Raw genomic sequence first — 17,191 nt, 5'->3', positions numbered from 1 at the left:
TGATGAACTGTGATCATTATTTGTGTCTATAAAAAGTGATATTCCTCCTCACTTTTAAATTAATTTGGAGTTTCAGGGATAAGGTTTTGGTGGTATGTGGCATGCATTAGGTGCTCAGTAAGTATAGAAGGGAAGGCAGAGTGCTGGGAGGAGGTTACGGGAAGGAGAGGAAGTGATCCACACTTGGGCCCTGGAGTCAACCTGCACAGAGTCCAGCAGACTCTGCGTGTAACTGCCAGGTAACCTGGTAACATCCATTGACTTCTAACCTGAGTTTAATATTCTTTAAAATGAGATAATACCTACTTCGTAGGGTTTTTGAGAGGCTTAAATGCATGAATACATGTAAATGTCTGATATAAACCAACTCAATAAATGCTAGTTTTTTAAATATAATTAATAATAATGTTCATGATGTCCAGTGATTATCTTCTTTGAGAAAGCACTTGTCTTTTTATCTTCCTGGACTTTGAAATGAGTCCCCTTCAGTTGATATGGATTCCTCAGGGCAGAGAGAGACAAGCACAGTAGAATTGCTCAGAACAGGCAGCTGCAGGCGACAGCCTCCTCAGGGACGCCCCATGGTGTTACTGCCCTGCTGCCCTCGTGTGGGTTCCCCTCTGCTAGGGTCTCAGGCTTCAGTCCTAATCTTACCTGACTGCTGTTCTCTTGCCAGGATGGAGGGCCAGATTCTCGTTTCCTTTGTGTATCCATACTTTCCTCTTGCAGGAGAGCATGTTTGCCTGAGAATGGGACCTTTATTAGCCCATCTTCCTAGGGGGTTTACCTTGAGGTCGAAGAGAGACAAGCCGGCCCAGTGGGGAAGGGCCGTCTGGCTGTGGGCTGACGTCTGCCCATTAATCCTTAGGGCCAGATGTTGGTGTTTCTTAAACCTTTGATGAGTAACAGTGTTCTGCATCTAAGAGACTCTAATTTTACCTCTTTCAGAGACATCACTATTTTTTCACCAAAGTTAGATTTCCTCAGAACGAGAGTATATTTTCTAAAAATGTTTTGGCACGAGGTAGAGTAACAATAAAAACGTGTAAAGCATTTAGCCCAGCTAATGAGCAATACTGGAGACTGGTGGCAAGTCAGAGGGCTTCCTCGGGGTTTTCCTGAGGTAATTGACACGCACAGAGAGTGGAGGGGCCCTGGGAGGAGACCTGCTTTGGAAGGTTCTGCCCCCTACAGCCACGTCCATTTCTCTGCGCCCAGCGTGGAAGAAGGGGCCCTGGCCTCTCATACCTGCGCGCGGCTAACTGGTGCAGGCGCTTACTGCGTGCCAGTCTGGGTTCTGAGGGCCGTCGACCCTAAATCACTTCATCCTCAGGACACCTAAGTTCTGAGGTGGATACTGTTTCTAGCTCCATTTACAGAGGAGGGGACGGAGGCTCAGAGAAGATAAAAAATTTCCCAAGGTCAAACAGTCGTTAAGTGATATAATCAATAAAAAAAAAAACCACCCAGGCTCCAGAGCCTTTTCTCTTAACCACTGCTCTACTACACTGCTTGAGGAGTTACCCATCCTTCCTGAGGATCGCAGGCAGGGACCAGAGGGGTCCAGCATATATTTAGCATTTTTCTTCCCCAGCTTTTTAAAATACTTTATTTTCAGTAGGATTCCAGGCATAAGTAGCAGTCTTCATCTCAACAAGGGCAAACTGCCTATAAGAGCTATAGGGTGGCCCAGCACTTTCCGTAGAGTGACCTCTGCCCTCCAGTAGGGCAGCACCCTGTCACAGGCCAGGTGCCCTGGAAGGGGTTTCTGAGATGGAGTTTGCCATGCAGGTTATCTATTAGGGGTCCCAGCCAAAGGGCAGTTGACACGACGGGAAGTTGAGCTGCAGTGCAGGCCTGATGGCCTCAGCCAAGCACCTGGCTGTGGTGGAGCAGACGTGGTCTCTCAGAGCTGCCTGGTGGTACCACCGCCACCATCCGGCGGTGGATGTGGGACACCTGAAGGAGGGCGTCCCCTTGGGCAAGGAAGCTCTTTTCAGCTGAGGTGACTCTGAAGGAGCTGACAGCATTCCTTGTCACTGAGGCAGTGCGTTCTTCCTTGAAAGGGGGCTCTAGGCGCTGCATCCGTGTTTCCATCTTGACGCTTTCAATTTTATTAGCATTGTGAGTCTACACAATGGGAAATGCTTTCTTCAAACTCAGCCTCTGTTTGCTTGGATTCTAGATAAATAGGCACTGCACAAATAAAGACAGATCCTCAGCTTTCTGGAATCCTTTTACTATAGCCCTAGGCAGAAGCAAAGGTATCACATCAATATATATATTTGGACCATGTGATTAAAGTCATACCTGGCATTTTTGGAGGCACTTAAAGAGTTTGTTTTACGCTCATCATGTCTTTCAAGTGGAGCCAGTTGGCTTTTTTCTGGAGGCCAGAGTCCAAAGCTAAAAGCCACAATGCAGTGATGGAAAATCTCTAGTTACATTGTGCTTGCTAGTTGTCTTTCAGAGAAATCTTTCAGTGATTAAGATTCCAGGTTTAACTCCCTTTTCCTTGCTCCTTCCATCATGATACTAAAGCAGTCTTCCAGCTCACTTCAGAACAGACATTAACCTGCATCCCAACTGACTTATTTCTTGTCCACGCGAGTTGACCACAGATTCGTTCCTGTGTATCCGGTGGGTGCTTTGCCCTGCAGGATCCATTACTGCTGTGTCCCACTGTTGCCCACAGCTGGCTCTGGCCACTGACGGTCTCAACTGCAAGGTGCGCAAAACCTTTCTCCATTTCCCTTCTTTCAGGTTGGAAAGCTTATCCAAGAAGCAGCTGGAAGAAGTAATTTGAAACGAGTCACTCTGGAACTTGGAGGGAAAAGTCCCAATATTATTTTTGCAGATGCTGATTGTAAGTCAACCACAGATCTCTTACATGCCCTGGCATACTGGCCTGCGGTGCTCACTTTTATTATCTCCACTTTCAATAGGACACTAAGAAAAAGGTCTTTGAAGCTAAGTGGCATTCAAGGAGAAAAATCTAGACCCTTCCTTTTAAGGACAAAATGATATTGGTAAAGACCACTTATCAGTTGACAATCAGAGTTTGTTTTCTAGACATAATAAGCCATTTTGACTCTGTGTTGTTGTAAAATAGGGTAGAAGAGGTGAAGGCCTGGTTGGTATTGTATAGTGGAAAGAGCAGTGGTCTAAGCCTCTGAACACTGGAAATGTAACTTCTGCCTAGATTCGAGAAACCTGAAACGTCTCATGTATGCCTGGTGGCTTTGTAGATCATTAAAAATTTTTAGTTCACTAGCTCTACCAACGTTGTCCCAAACACACACCCCCTTCTCTGTTTAGCCATCCCCACGCCTTTCTGTTGCCCCCATGGCTTTTAGTCAGGCTGACAACACACTATGGTCAGTTGTGTATGAATAGACCTAAATTGGAGGTGATTACACCTTGGCAGTAGGACTCTACAGAGGCCTAGAGCTATAACCTAGAAACCCCATGTCTCCAGGCAGGACGCTCTCTAGTCCACTCTGCACGGGTGTGCTCCTCATGTTTGGAAAAACTTGCCAGGGAATGAAATTACAAAACCTCTTTCAGTCATCCTTTTTCTTCTTCACATCCTGCCAGGCAGCACTGCTTCCTCAATTTCACTACTAGAGAGATCAGAGAACAGAAAGCACATTGCCTGAATTTCAGCCCCAGCTTGGAATTTGCAAGTTCAGCTTCAGCTGTATACTAGTTGTCAAGAGGATCAGGATTCTGTACCTAAATTCCTATTAAGGTGTAGGCACTGCACCGACAGTACATTGATTCATTCAGTCAGTGAGTCATTTAGCAACTAGCAGACACCAGATTTATTAATACTATATTGAGTATTATTTAGTATCTCTTATTTTCACACGAGATGAAAACGAGTTACCATATGCTACTATACAATTCCATGTAAATATAGAGGAAATTGAGCGTCTTCAAAGACGATCATTGCTGTCACAGTTTAATTTGCCAAAATACTAATTAAGAGTATAGCTGCAAGGTCCTATAGATTAGGGATTGCAAATTGGCAGTCTATAGGCCAAATGCAAGGTATGGCTATGTTCACTTCTAAGTATTACACAAAATATTGGTTTCCGTTTTTTCTTAAAACTGGAAATCTGGCAACCCTGGGCTATGTTTATGCATAGCAACAGCCAAAGGTAGTACTTTCCTTCTGAGTCTCTGTCACATTGCTTTACTGTTATCTACACAGCCCCTTTGGTTATTGGGGTTTGAGACTCCTGTTATAGATAACGCGGTCTAATCCCTCTTTTTACAGAAGAAACGTTTTCCAAGAAGTGAAGACGTCCAAGTTAACACAGCCAATAACGTCAGGGTCTGGTTAGAACTAGAACCAAGTTGTGTTCTCAATCCAGTGCTTTTCACTGGGCTGCTCACAGTTCTGCTCTGTGGTGAGCATGACATTACACCTGGGGCTTTGGGGAGGGAAGAGGGTCGGTCCCTTAGGCCCCTCCACAGGCAAAGCAGTGTTGAGAGCATGGCTGTTTCCTCTTGTAGTGGACTATGCCGTGGAGCAGGCTCACCAGGGTGTGTTCTTCAACCAAGGCCAGTGCTGCACTGCAGGATCTCGCATCTTTGTGGAGGAGTCCATCTATGAAGAGTTTGTGAGAAGAAGCGTGGAGCGGGCTAAGAGGCGCATAGTGGGCAGCCCCTTTGACCCCACCACGGAGCAGGGACCCCAGGTAGAGAAATCACAGACATGCCCGTTCTTTTTTTTTTTTTTAAACATCTTTATTGGAGTATCATTGCTTTACAGTGGTGTGTTAGTTTCTGCTGTATAACAAAGTGAATCGGCTATACATGTACTTATATCCCCATATCTCCTCCCTCTTGTGTCTCCCTCCCTCCCACCTTCCCTTTCCCACCCCTCTAGGTGGTCACAAAGCACCGAGCTGATCTCCCTGTGCTATGCGGCTGCTTCCCACTAGCTATCTATTTTACGTTTGGTAGTGTATATATGTCCATGCCACTCTCTCACTTCGTCCCAGCTTACCCTTCCCCCTCCCCGTGTCCTCAAGTCCATTCTCTACGTCTGTGTCTTTATTCCTGTCCTGCCCCTAGGTTCTTCGGAACCTGTTTTCTTTCTTTAGATTCCATACATATGTGTTAGCATACGGTATTTGTTTTTCTCTTTCTGACTTACTTCACTCTGTATGATGGACTCTAGGTCCATCCACCTCACTACAAATAACTCAATTTCGTTTCTTTTTATGTCTGAGTAATATTCCATTGCATGTATGTGCCACATCTTCTTTATCCATTCATCTGTCGATGGACACTTAGGTTGCTTCCATGTCCTGGACATGCCCTTTCTTTACTTAATCTCTTATGAACACAGAAACCAGACACCCTGGTGGAACCCGACAAAGCATCATCTTCCTTCTTCTGCTGACCCCTTACTCTTCTTCCTCATCTGTCTTCATGGCTGGAAATGTAGCCAGTGAGGCATTGCTTGCTTACATCTTGTGCTTCTCTTTCTGTTTCTAAATTTTATCCTTGAAAAACCGAGAGATTAGGATTGCCTTAAGGATATCTTGAACTTTGGGGGTAGGTTGGAGTCTCTCAGCTCCAAAAAAGGACCCAGGCATGGCAAGATGGATCTTGACTAGAACCCAGTCCCAGTCCTTAACTGCTGGAGTCAAGACATCCCCACAGGTGCCACAGTCAAGGAGGGCAGGTATCTCTCATTCCCAGAAACCCATTTATACTTTTACCAGCTACCAAGGATTCTCTCCACCAACCTGACCTACTCTGGGATGACCACGTGCAGTTTGTAATTGTGTAGGGAATGGAGAGCTGTCTGCTCTCTCTTCTGCCATATAGTTCTCTCTTACTGTGAATGCTTCATGCACTGTGGTGGATGAGGAGGGCCACAAAGGTCCCTGCTGGCTGCACTCTTGAGCTCTGCAGGTTCTCCGTGGTCATCAAGGTATATTTCCAGTTAGAACTCTGGTTTTGAACTGAGAATTTTTAAAGGAATATGTAGACCAGATCTCATCTGGATCACTAGAGCATGGGTTTTCCTGATAAGAAGCAATATCTCCTTAGTTTTGGGACCATTTGAGAGAAGATTGAAGTTGTAACAGCAATTCAAACCCAGGTGAATGTAGGTTTCTTTTTTATTTACCATAATAATTGAGTGATAAGTCTATAACTTGGGGACTTGCGGGGGGCGAGAATGACCTTATTTTATGGACTAGGATGCTAGCTCTCACTCTTTAAACTTAATCCTTTCCTCTGACGGTATAACAGTAGTTCCATAAAAATATACCCCGATATTCATTTGTCTATAAGGTTAATTTTTACTTATGTAAACAGTGAATAATCAATTAGCCAGTATCTCCATCATTTAGAAATATTGCTTAACTCTTGAACTGGTACTTATGACTTGTCAGTATCATCAGAGCAGTGCATTCACTGGAATTCTTGATGTATTAGGTTGAACCATACAAAATTACCCTTTTTCATAGGTCAAAAATGGTTAATTAACAGCAGTTCCATATGATTTGACTAGGTATAATGAAGCTTTGGCCAAAAATCACAAATGAGAGAGATTCTTGAGCACATGCTTATTTCCATTTTCATAGAAGATTTTACTTGGAGTCATCAGGCACTTTCTTCTGTAGATTGATAAGAAACAGTACAACAGGATCCTGGAACTCATCCAGAGTGGTGTGGCCGAAGGCGCCAAGCTGGAGTGTGGAGGCAAAGGGCTGGGCCGAAAGGGGTTTTTCATCGAGCCCACGGTGTTTTCCAACGTCACTGACGACATGCGGATCGCCAAGGAGGAGGTATCACATAGTTTTTAACAGCAGCCACATCTTCCTTGGGATGGTTTCCAGGGCATTTCTAGTAGACAATATTAGAGGTTTAGTTCTTTGTATTTTATATACATTGTACAATAGCAATAAACATGGCTATGAAAATCCCCAGTTTCAAGAAAGAAGTTAGACAAAGAGGCAAGCAAGCTAGATGGAGGCCAGGTGATGTGCTTTATGATCTTAATTGTTATTGGCCAACAGAACCATCATAAAAGCCAATCACTGGTCTCAGTGATACATTGTCAACAGTTCAGTTCCCCCAAATATGGGTCATTAGGCTGTTAATCAGGAAATAGAAAGCACCCAAGCATCCTCGCGCTTCTGCAGGAGAGGACCAGTTGCAGATCAGCCACCTCTCCAGAGCGGTAGTTCTCAGTTCTGGAGCAGTGCCTGGGGGATCATGGAGAACACAGCTTTAGAACACACTGTGGAATCAAGTGCTGCCAGGCAGGGCGGGGGAGCGGAGGAGTTAAGCTCTAAGGGTAGACTTATGTAATCTTATTCTGGGAAAGTTTGGGATATTTTTACAGTTATGTTTTGCTAAAGCTAAACATCATTTAAATGATGAAGGCAGAATAAACTTGCCTAAAACATAGAAAACAGGTGAAAGGATGGTGAAGCAACCATGTTGGGTCAACCTATTTTATTGCAGATCTTTGGGCCCGTTCAGGAAATTTTGAGGTTTAAGACTATGGATGAAGTTATTGAAAGAGCCAATAACTCAGACTTTGGACTTGTAGCAGCTGTCTTTACTAATGACATCAACAAGGCCCTCACGGTGTCTTCTGCAATGCAAGCTGGGACTGTTTGGTAAGACCAGAGTCAGTCTCGTTCTGGCCATAACACATTCCATGAGGGTGGGAGGGGGCTTGTAATTCTCCAGAGCCTGCGTGAAATAAAAGCATATGCTCTGGAAGGATGGGGGAGACCGAAGACTTCACCCTGAGAAGGGATACTTCCTATTGGTAGATCAGGAAGTCAAAGTCAATCTTAAATTATAAAACTTTCATGTGGGGAAAAAGGAATTAAAAAATAGAACTTATAAAAGAAATATCATGCCAGTGCTATTGTTTCTGTGTAAGCAGAATACACACTAACAGTACCATGTTTTCTTCTTTCAGGATCAATTGTTACAATGCCTTAAATGCCCAGAGTCCCTTTGGGGGATTCAAGATGTCTGGAAATGGGAGAGAAATGTAAGTGTCCAAAGTTGCTGGTGCCTGAAGAGAAACAGGGTTGCGAATAGCAGCATAGAGGGGCACTCAACAGCATCAGTGAATTCTCTTACTCTCATCCATTCACTAAACAAACACTTGGTTGAAAACATAAATGTATAAGCAAAGCACACATTACAAAGATGAATAAAACACAATAATACCCTTACCTTAAGTGGGAATGGAGAAAAATTCATGTACCAATAATTCCATGTAATAGGTGCTATTATGCAAGTATGTCAAATATCTTGTTAAGTACAGAGGAAAAATCAATCAATTTTGCCTGATGAGGTCACAGAAGACTTTACAGAGGAAATAACATTTCAGTTTCTTAGGAGCAGGCATTCCAGGTAGAGGGAATAGCAAGAACAAAGGCATGAAGGCATAGCAACTACAGAATAGTCCAGACACAAAACAGAGTTTGGCATGTTTAAAACAGACGTCACCAACTGCCCACCCAGGGACAAATCTGGCTTAGAGAAATGTTTTGGTTTTTTTTTTTTCCTTATAACATTTAAAAACCTTTACCTGACATTCAAAATGAGGAGACTTTCCATAAAAACCTAGATTTCTTGCTTATTTTCATTCCCCAAAGCAAAATTGCTGCAGCTGTGAGCTCTGCAGTTTTCCCTATTCCCCATCATGCCTGCTTCTGGGAACTGAATATTGGCTGTGTTAGTTTTACACATACCCAATTCACTCACTGTCACCTGCTCAGTGCCTATAGGATCTTTGAGTCTGGGACTGCAGAGCCTAGGGCACAGGATGCATGGAGGAGACTTGCTGAAGATACAAGTGGAGAGGTTGCTTTAAACCCAATCTCAAGGGGTTTTTAAAGGGCATACTGTGGGAGCTGAGGGGATACCAACGTTCTTATGGCCAACATTCTTGGTGTATAGAGAATGTTTTGGCAGAGATCACAGGAAGATGACCCATTACAAGGATTTTGCAATAATAGGTATTAATTAAATGCCTGCTCTGCATATGGCTTTATTCTGCCTTCTTACCTAACATTGTCTCATTTGCTTTTCACAGTGATTCTATGGGATAGATACATTTATCTTTATCTTACGGATGGTTCAGATGAGGAACTAAGGGTTGGAGTGGTTAAGTAGCTTGCCCAAGTCTCACAGCCAGTAAGTGGCAGATCTGAGCTTTGAACCTAAATTTTAGTGGCTTAGTTTCTGTGATGTCTGGCCAAGGAAGCATGGGAACCAGGTATAAGGAGTCTTCTGGGTCAGAATCAGAGCTGGGCTGCCCTCTTGTGATGCTGAGGACCTGAAAAATGGGACTGTGGCAGAGGAAAACTAGAGTGATTGCATTTGCAACTTCACATACGAATGGATTTTTAGAATTGCTTTCGGAGAATGAATGGTAGCTAGGGTCTTCCCGAGCTGACATCTCCCCTCGTCCCAAAAAACTTTCATTTTCCCTCATTTCGAAAGGAGCTAGATCCATGTTTTCTAAATCCTGTGACTCATAAGAGGAAACATCTTCCATGCCTGTTCCCTCGGGCATTACTGCATGCATACTTTTTTGAACAAATGCTTAGTTCGCAATCAATCTGCTAAAAAGTATTGAGCACATTCATACTTTGTGCAAAGCATGATGCTTGGTCTGTAGGGGAAGGTGCAGCTCATTAAATTACTTGAAATTTTGTTGGATAAATGAAATATACAACATTGAAAGAATCAAAAGAATTCCAGAAAAGCCTGTGGAGTGGTAGAGGAATGCAGGGGTGATAGAGATCGTTGTGAGCTGGAGAAGTCCAGGAAACCATTAGATGTGATCTCTTATACGGATTTGAATTGGCCTTTAAAGGAGAGGAACATTTGAGTAGATGAGGAGAGAGGAATAGTTTTTCATGGTTGGTGGGCAAAACAGGATAGCAGTGGGGGAAGAGTTAGCAGAGGCATTGTGGGAGAAATAAGTATGGTATTTGGGGGGAAGTGCAGTGAACCCATGACTAGCACAGGGGATTTACATCTTCAGATACTGTAGGTGGTAATCTCTAGTCCCGAGCCATTAAACCATGAAGTAGATACAGCTTTGAGGCTAAGAGCAGAGTTTCTAGAATCACACTGCACAGATATGTACCCTGGCTCTACTGCTTAATACCTGTGCAGCCTTGGACAAACTATTTAATCTCACCGAGCCTCAGTTTCCTCATCTATAAAATGGGAATAATTATAGATAGTACTTACCCTACAGAGTTGCTGTTAGGATTAAATGTTAGAATCATGTATGCCAAACATCCAGCAAGGTATCTGGCAAACCTTCAGAAAATGTGAGCTACTATCATCATTATTGATCAAGTAGATGACTGTTACGTAGGCAGTCCTTCCTTTTCTTAATAAATGTATTAAGAAAGGGAGAAACTGCTCTTGCTTGAACCTTTGCTTCTAGCCTTCAGTACCTCCCACTTGCTTTATAGCCAGAACCCATACCCAGTCTGGATCCTATTTGCTAAGTTATTAGTATTCCTTCAGCTTTTATAAAGTCTTCATGTACTCTAAGTATCTCTTCTTAACTTGCACATGGCCTTAACTTTCTGCTTCCACTTTTGAAGATGCATTCAACTTCTTTCATTTCCTGCCCCTGTGTTTGTGCTCTCCCAGCCTCTGAAATGTTGGGGCCATCGCCGGCTCTGGGAATGCTGCGCACATTGACTGTTACAGATCATTAACAGGGTGCATCATGGGCATAAAATACACTTGAAATAACTAATTGCTGGTTGATGGTTTCTCATCTCAGGCTAGCCCTGGACTCTCATCACAGGCAAACCTCCTACCAGGATTCGGGCTTGGGACATTGTTCAGGCGCAGTCTCTTCCTGTCAGAAACATCGCCCTCGCCTAGAAAGAAGGTCCAAGAGACAGTTTGGCTGTGTCAGAACCACACAGAACAGTGGCCTTTCTCGACTCGTCTCATGGGCACAGTAGTGATTTGGTCTTCCCAGTGCAGTTAAAAAATAATTAGGAAGCAGTGCTCTTTGATGAGACTCACTTCATCTTATCTAAATTATATGAGTCTTTGTTCCTGTTTGCCCCCAAAACATGTTTTCTCTTCCTTAAATGACCTGGAGTGGTAGGAAATGCTTCAGATGAAAGAACCTGCCCTGTCCTGGTTCCCCACTCTTCTTCTCATTTAATACAGTCCTGGAAGCTCTGCTTAGCCTTCCACTTGGACAGAATTGTTTATCTCACGGCCTGCAGGCTCCATGCAGCTTTGGTCCCTGACATCTCTTTGCCTACCTCTAAGAGGAACAGGGAAGGGAAGTAGCATTTTCTGGAAATGAGCTCCAAGGAAGGCTGTTGGAGCCCCTGAGTGCTACCCCACAGAGAGCTGTGGAGAGGGCTGCCCTCTACAGGTTATCTGATGGGCTGGCCTCTAATTCCCAGGGTCAGAGACTTGGGCTGAGTTTCTCTCCGTTCTGCTTGTCCAGCTAATTCCATCTATTTCAGCCTTCCCATCCTTTTCCGTCTCATTTAAGCTCTCCTGAGACAAGGGGTCATAGAGTCCAAGCTATAAAATATGTATCACAAACCTAGGGGATGGAAAGAACGCTGTGAACCTCAGCATTTTAAAAACTAAGGACACACGCTTTGAAGACGAGAAGTGTTGTTCAGATGCTCTGAGTCAGTGTGTGTGTGCACAGCATTGCGTATGCACAGAAAGTCACCTGTAGGCTGGGAGAGGGGCTTTCTAACCCTGCCTATCTGGCGATCCACTCTCAGAGATTCTGATTTAGTAGATCTGGGCTAGGGCCCAGGACCTAGATTCTTAACAAGCTTCTGGAATGATTCTCGTGCAGGTGGTCTGGGGATGCTGCTCTGAGAAATGCTGCTGTAAGTCAAAGAAAAGGGCAGGGAAATATACACCCTAAGCAGAAATCCTTATTTGTTTTATGCGTGAGTCTGAGTGACTTCCTAAAATGGCTGGCTGAGAGACACCCAGATCTAACGTCTTACCTTACCTTTACGTATGCCGAGTTTGGTTCATCTTTGGGAATATAACCTAGTCTGGCCAAGAAGCAGGAATACAGGCTTCTAAATGTGCTGTGCCCTGACACATGGCCCCGCTGGAAAGGTGACTATACAAAGAGATTGGGGCATGTCAACAACAATACGTCTGCCTTTTGTGCAGTAGTGGACTTCTTCCTTAACTATGGAACTATGTGCCACAGAATTTAACTGGATTGAGAAAAATTTTAGTAGATTTGAGAGAAAGACCCTAGAATGAGATGGCGAAATAGCTGAAGAATCCACATGTTAGGGATTGGATTCAGAGACCTTATAGCAGTGTTGCTCAAAGAGTGGGTCCAGTAGCCACCCATCTCGTGGTCTCTTGGGCTCCTCCCTAGACCTACTGGAACAGAATCTTTGGTGGGAGATGGTCAGGAACCTACAGTTTAAGCAAGCTTCATGGGTGGTATGTGTATAATAAGGTTCAGGAACTGATGTCAGAGAGACGACTGGGTGCCAAGAGGAGGGAGAGAGTCAGCTGGAGTCATACAGCCAGTTTAATGCAGAGCTGAGTTGGCACTCCTGTCTGCCGATCCCCACCCTCAGTGTTCTGCTCCACGCGCTGCCCTGAGACTTCTCATTGGCTTTCCTTGAGGCCTGGGCCCATGGGCAGTCTTTCCTTTCATGGCAGATGTGAGTCCACTCCAACATCTCGGAGCAGGCTGTGTGCCGGCCATGCAGCAGATGGCCGCCTGGGACCCGAGAGAGGAGCACCTCCAGTCCAGAATTTTCCATTGCTTTGAGCACCCAGAGATTTGGGATCCGGCAGTCACACTCGAAAGCAAGGTTTCTAGCTCTGTAGACTTTCTTACATCCCTCACAACTTAGTTAGAGATCTGAGTGGGAGGAAAGTGGTTCAGGGTCTGCCCCACGTGTGTGCACAAGCGAGGGAACAAGAAGGGAGTAGCCACACTTCAGACAGGAGGCAGATGATGTCCGTGATGAAGAGACACATGCACAGCTGCCCAAGGGCAGGAGAAAGGCCAGCGAGAGCCAGAGCTGAGCTGGTAATAAAGAGACAGCCTGGACAGAGCCGGTGAGGGAGCCACATACTGAGTGGGGCAATCCCAAGCTTATTCTTCCCATTCCTGCAAGCAGAATGGCCAGTGCAGACGAGAGAGCAGCATGCTGCCTGAGTCGCTGATGTTCTGGGGGCTGTGGGGGAGGAGGGGGGCGCGACCACTCAGGTGCCCTGGTGCTCAGAGGAGCTGCTGGCACAGCAAGGGCAGCTCTGTGTCGGGCCAGGGAAGCAGAATGAATCCTTTACAGCGGGCCTTCGCTGTAAAGCCCAGTTGCAGTAACTTTATACCTTTTATATAAGACTGTTTTTAAAAACGGCCTGTCTTAATCCTTTCTTATTCAAATATATCTCTAAGCGTTCTTTCATGTTTTTTTCTGGCAGAGATGGTCAGTCAGCAGGGTAGAACTGGGGAAGAGGGGGTAGGAAGAAGCCTGCCCCCCCTTCCTCGCTCCCACAGTTATCAAGTGCTTTCTTTCAGCCTGATGCTGTGGGCCGCATGCTAGGTTTGGGGGAGGACAGAAAGCAAGATCAGGAAGATGCAGATCGGTGGGGGAGACAGAGTACCCCCGCCCTCCCTCCTGGTATTACAGGGCTGTGGTAGAGGTGGGTACAAGGTGCTCTGAACACAGAGCAGGAGGGGCACTCCTTCTGCTGAGAACTTGAGGAGAAGCTTCACAGAGGAGTGACTTTGAAAAGAAAAGAAGAAGAAAATGTCAAGTATTTTGCAGAAAATAATTAAGAGAACATGCTTGATGTGACAATGAAATCGAGAAAAGGAAGAAAGACAAAGAGAGGTAGGAATAAGAAGGAACGAGAGAAGAGACGTGAAGGAAAGGAGCACCTCACTGCACCGTAGCAGTGAGGCTTTTCCACGTGCCAGCGCCCTTCAGGCAGTGGTCGGAGGGGCTGTTTCTCCTAGGGCCGCTGAGGCAGGTGACCTGGCTCCCCCTCCCCCCTCTCAGGCCCGGCCACCTACAGGCCCCTCAGAGGCCGGGCCGATTATCTGGTTTCTCCTGCACCCGGCCCAGCACGGTGCTGCCCCATAGTAACAGTGCAATAAATGTTCGTTTGCCTGATGACAGAAATCCCTGATCAAGGCCCCAGAGGGTGCCATGAGCCAGGAGGGGAAGTGGCCGAGGGCAGGTCGCGGGAGACAGCTGACTCACACTTCCCAATTCCTTTCCCGTCCGTGGTTTTGATTTCCTCTTTCCCCTGACTCTGTGGAGGCCGCAGATGGTATTTGTTCAGGGTTCTGTCTTTAAGGCATTGCGTGTGATCTGTACTCTTCTGTGGTGGGCCTTTGGGTATTGTTGCCGCTTATTAAACCGAAGGACCAGTGAGAAGGAATGTAGAACATCAAGCCGAGAGGACCCTCGTGGTTTTCTTTCAGGTAAAGTGGACTGGGTCTCGAGGAGAGCCATTAGAGCACAGGCACATCCTGGGCGTCCAGTGGTTGGAACAGGGTTTTTGAAGAGGAAAGCCCATGCTGAGCTGCCTGGGGCTCTGGTACCTGATACAGCCCGTTTCTGTTTTTCAGGGGAGAATTTGGTTTGCGAGAGTACTCCGAAGTTAAGACCGTGACAGTAAAGATCCCCCAGAAGAACTCTTAAGATGGCCAAGAAGGAAGGTGAAGGCCAGCCTGCACGACTCTCCCCCTCTGCTTTCCCTGTGGGGCCCAGCTCTCAGGAACCCAAACTTGATACTCAGTCCTTACTTAAGATTTAAATGACAGCAGGTAGGCCAGGCCATTCGCTGCGTAAAGAAAGCAAACCAGTTGGGCGTGGTTTCTTGGCACCCTGTGAGGGATCACCTTAACAGTACCAAACATTGGGGAACGTGGGACAAAGGCACGAGGAGTAGCTGTGGGGCATACCCAGTATTTCTTTCTGGGGTGAGGGAGCTGTATTATTTGATGCCTTCTGTCACAAAGGACTTTGCTTGTGAGCAAAGGTAGCCTTTCCATTGTCTTCATTTCCCCCTTCCAGGCTCTCCCTGCTCACGCACCCCTCCCGCTCCTCCAAGGAGATCTCAGCTGAGCTCATCTGGGGCAGATGTTTGGGCCGGGAACAATTTTCCAAGGTTTTGCAGCCAAATTACCGTTTCATGTCATCCATTTCTTCAAAGCAAAACATGAAATGGTTTTAGTTAGAGCCAGACCAGACTGAAAATGCCAGGAGCTGGTACACTGCAGATGTCCTAAGGAGAAAGAACTTGGGATATTCCTGACCCAGTCTGGCTTTCTTACATCCACATATAACAGGAGTGAAAGATCAGGAGATGGAGCTCCAGCGATCATCATGTGTAGTTCACAGCCTCGGAGCTCATCACCGCATGGTTTGAGGGGGTAAGAGAGAGGGGTGTGTGTGTGTGTGCGCGTTCACGCGCGCATCTGTGCATTTAAGTCAGGGGGTGGGTTGTTTTTCATGGATTGATCTTTTCCAAAGCTCGTCTTTAAAATCAACCAAAAACTGATCTGAGCAGGCTTGAGAATTTGGAAAAAGGTAATGCTGGGTGCCTTGTAGAAATAATTCCATTTCCAATACTGCTGACAATTCATACTAAATGAATTATCTCTGCAGTTGGAATCTATAGCTTCTTCCGCCTCCCACCCCCACCCCGTCCCTGTCCCTGGTGCATGCCACCTCCCAGTCCCAGTGCTGTGGGTGTGACTCCAGCTTCCCATGCCCTAGGTCAACTGGCAGTAACCTTGGAAAATCCGGCCAGGCTCAGAGGTCTCCTTCTCCATTTGTAGAGTTCCGGTGTGCCACGACTGCCACGCTGCACCAGATCTCCGCTTGTCACGCCCGTGGCTCGTCCACACACCACTCTCGCTCTTGGCCTCCCAAGGGGGAAGCATGAAGCAGGCTGGCTCCCTTTCCTCCAGCCACACGTTCCTCTTCTGCTTTCCACTGAAGGCTCCATCTCTGACATGGGCAGTGTCAGCTTCCTTTCCTTTTTCCCTCTTTCCAGCTGCCAAATCCAATTCGTTCTCTAACCTAGGTGAAGATCATTTATTTAAAAGTACCAAACATAACCTAGAGTATATGAAATATGGGCAACACATATATAGCCTTCTGTATTTAACGGTTTTCTGCTTTCTAACCATAGCGGTTTTCTATTTATAACCCTTGACTATTCATGATGTTTTAAAGAAACCTCTCCTTGCTGTTATTGACAAAGGACAGTGGCCAGATGCCTTGAGAGATGCCACATTTCTGAGTTCTTTCGTGTGAATGTCGTGCTCTCCTCCTATAGCCTGTGTCCCAGTGAACATATCCATTAACCAGCTAGTTACCTTTGAACTGCAATATAGAATGTGAAAATGAAGATTTATTTCGTTTAATTTACTTAAAAAAGAAACCTCTGTGCTAGCAATAAAGCGTTTATATTGTGTACTCCTCGGGATCATTTGGCCGTGTTTATCAGTGTCTTTGTGTCACACCGAGTCCATCTAGGTCCTTCTCTCAGCCGCTGGGCTTTTCAGGTATGTTGCTGCCTCTGGATACTGAGCAGAATTTGGAGGGTATTCTTGCCATAAGGTAAACAAGACCCTTATTTCTGACACTGTTTAAAATCCAGGCATACATACAGTTCTGTGTGGCAAACAAGTATAACCATGTATGAAACATATGAAATGACAATTTTCATCCAAAGGAGCCTCTGTGAAAGCTAACATGTAGAGGAGTCTTCAGGCCTGTTCTCACAAACATGGACCACGTGATGAGAGCTCACATTCGCTAATGGCATCTATCGGTAGCTTTATTTTTATTTACCGAAGTGGAACAAAGTCAAAAACTGACAACCTGATGTAATATTTTTGCAGCTGTAGAAAGGAAGCTGTAAATGGTGACTATAGGACCAGCCAGAGCTTGTTTGCTTTCTGTGTGTTCTCAGGGTTGTGCTTTTGGAGAGCGGTTTCCACCCTTTAGACCTGCACATCCCCTCCTTCCAACCGTGCTTCCCCACCCAAGTCCTGGTCAAGCGAAGCAAAAACAAAAACTGATGACTTAGACACAAAGGAAGTGAGACCCAGGGAGAGACATGTTGCTCTGGACTGGGATTCCTTGCTCTGACTGCTGGTATCTTG

General features: G+C 45.7%; 1 protein-coding gene across 5 annotated transcripts in view; it reads left to right on the top strand.

The window, feature by feature from the left end:
* ALDH1A2 (aldehyde dehydrogenase 1 family member A2) overlaps positions 1–16,507 on the top strand; it is a 342,743-nt gene extending 326,236 nt beyond the window's left edge. For all 5 annotated transcript variants that reach the window (XM_073801066.1, XM_073801068.1, XM_073801067.1 and 2 more), the window contains 6 exons: positions 2,764–2,866; positions 4,522–4,706; positions 6,651–6,815; positions 7,498–7,655; positions 7,967–8,041; positions 14,642–16,507. In XM_073801066.1, the coding sequence (XP_073657167.1) occupies positions 2,764–2,866; positions 4,522–4,706; positions 6,651–6,815; positions 7,498–7,655; positions 7,967–8,041; positions 14,642–14,714 (759 nt within the window). In that variant the 3' untranslated portion in view covers positions 14,715–16,507. The remainder of the gene's footprint in view (positions 1–2,763; positions 2,867–4,521; positions 4,707–6,650; positions 6,816–7,497; positions 7,656–7,966; positions 8,042–14,641) is intronic.
* The last annotated feature ends 684 nt before the right edge of the window (positions 16,508–17,191 follow it).

Source organism: Tursiops truncatus, chromosome 2, assembly GCF_011762595.2.
Source record: "Tursiops truncatus isolate mTurTru1 chromosome 2, mTurTru1.mat.Y, whole genome shotgun sequence".
Taxonomy (NCBI): Eukaryota; Metazoa; Chordata; class Mammalia; order Artiodactyla; family Delphinidae; genus Tursiops; species Tursiops truncatus.
This window is presented reverse-complemented; position numbering and strand designations above follow the sequence as displayed.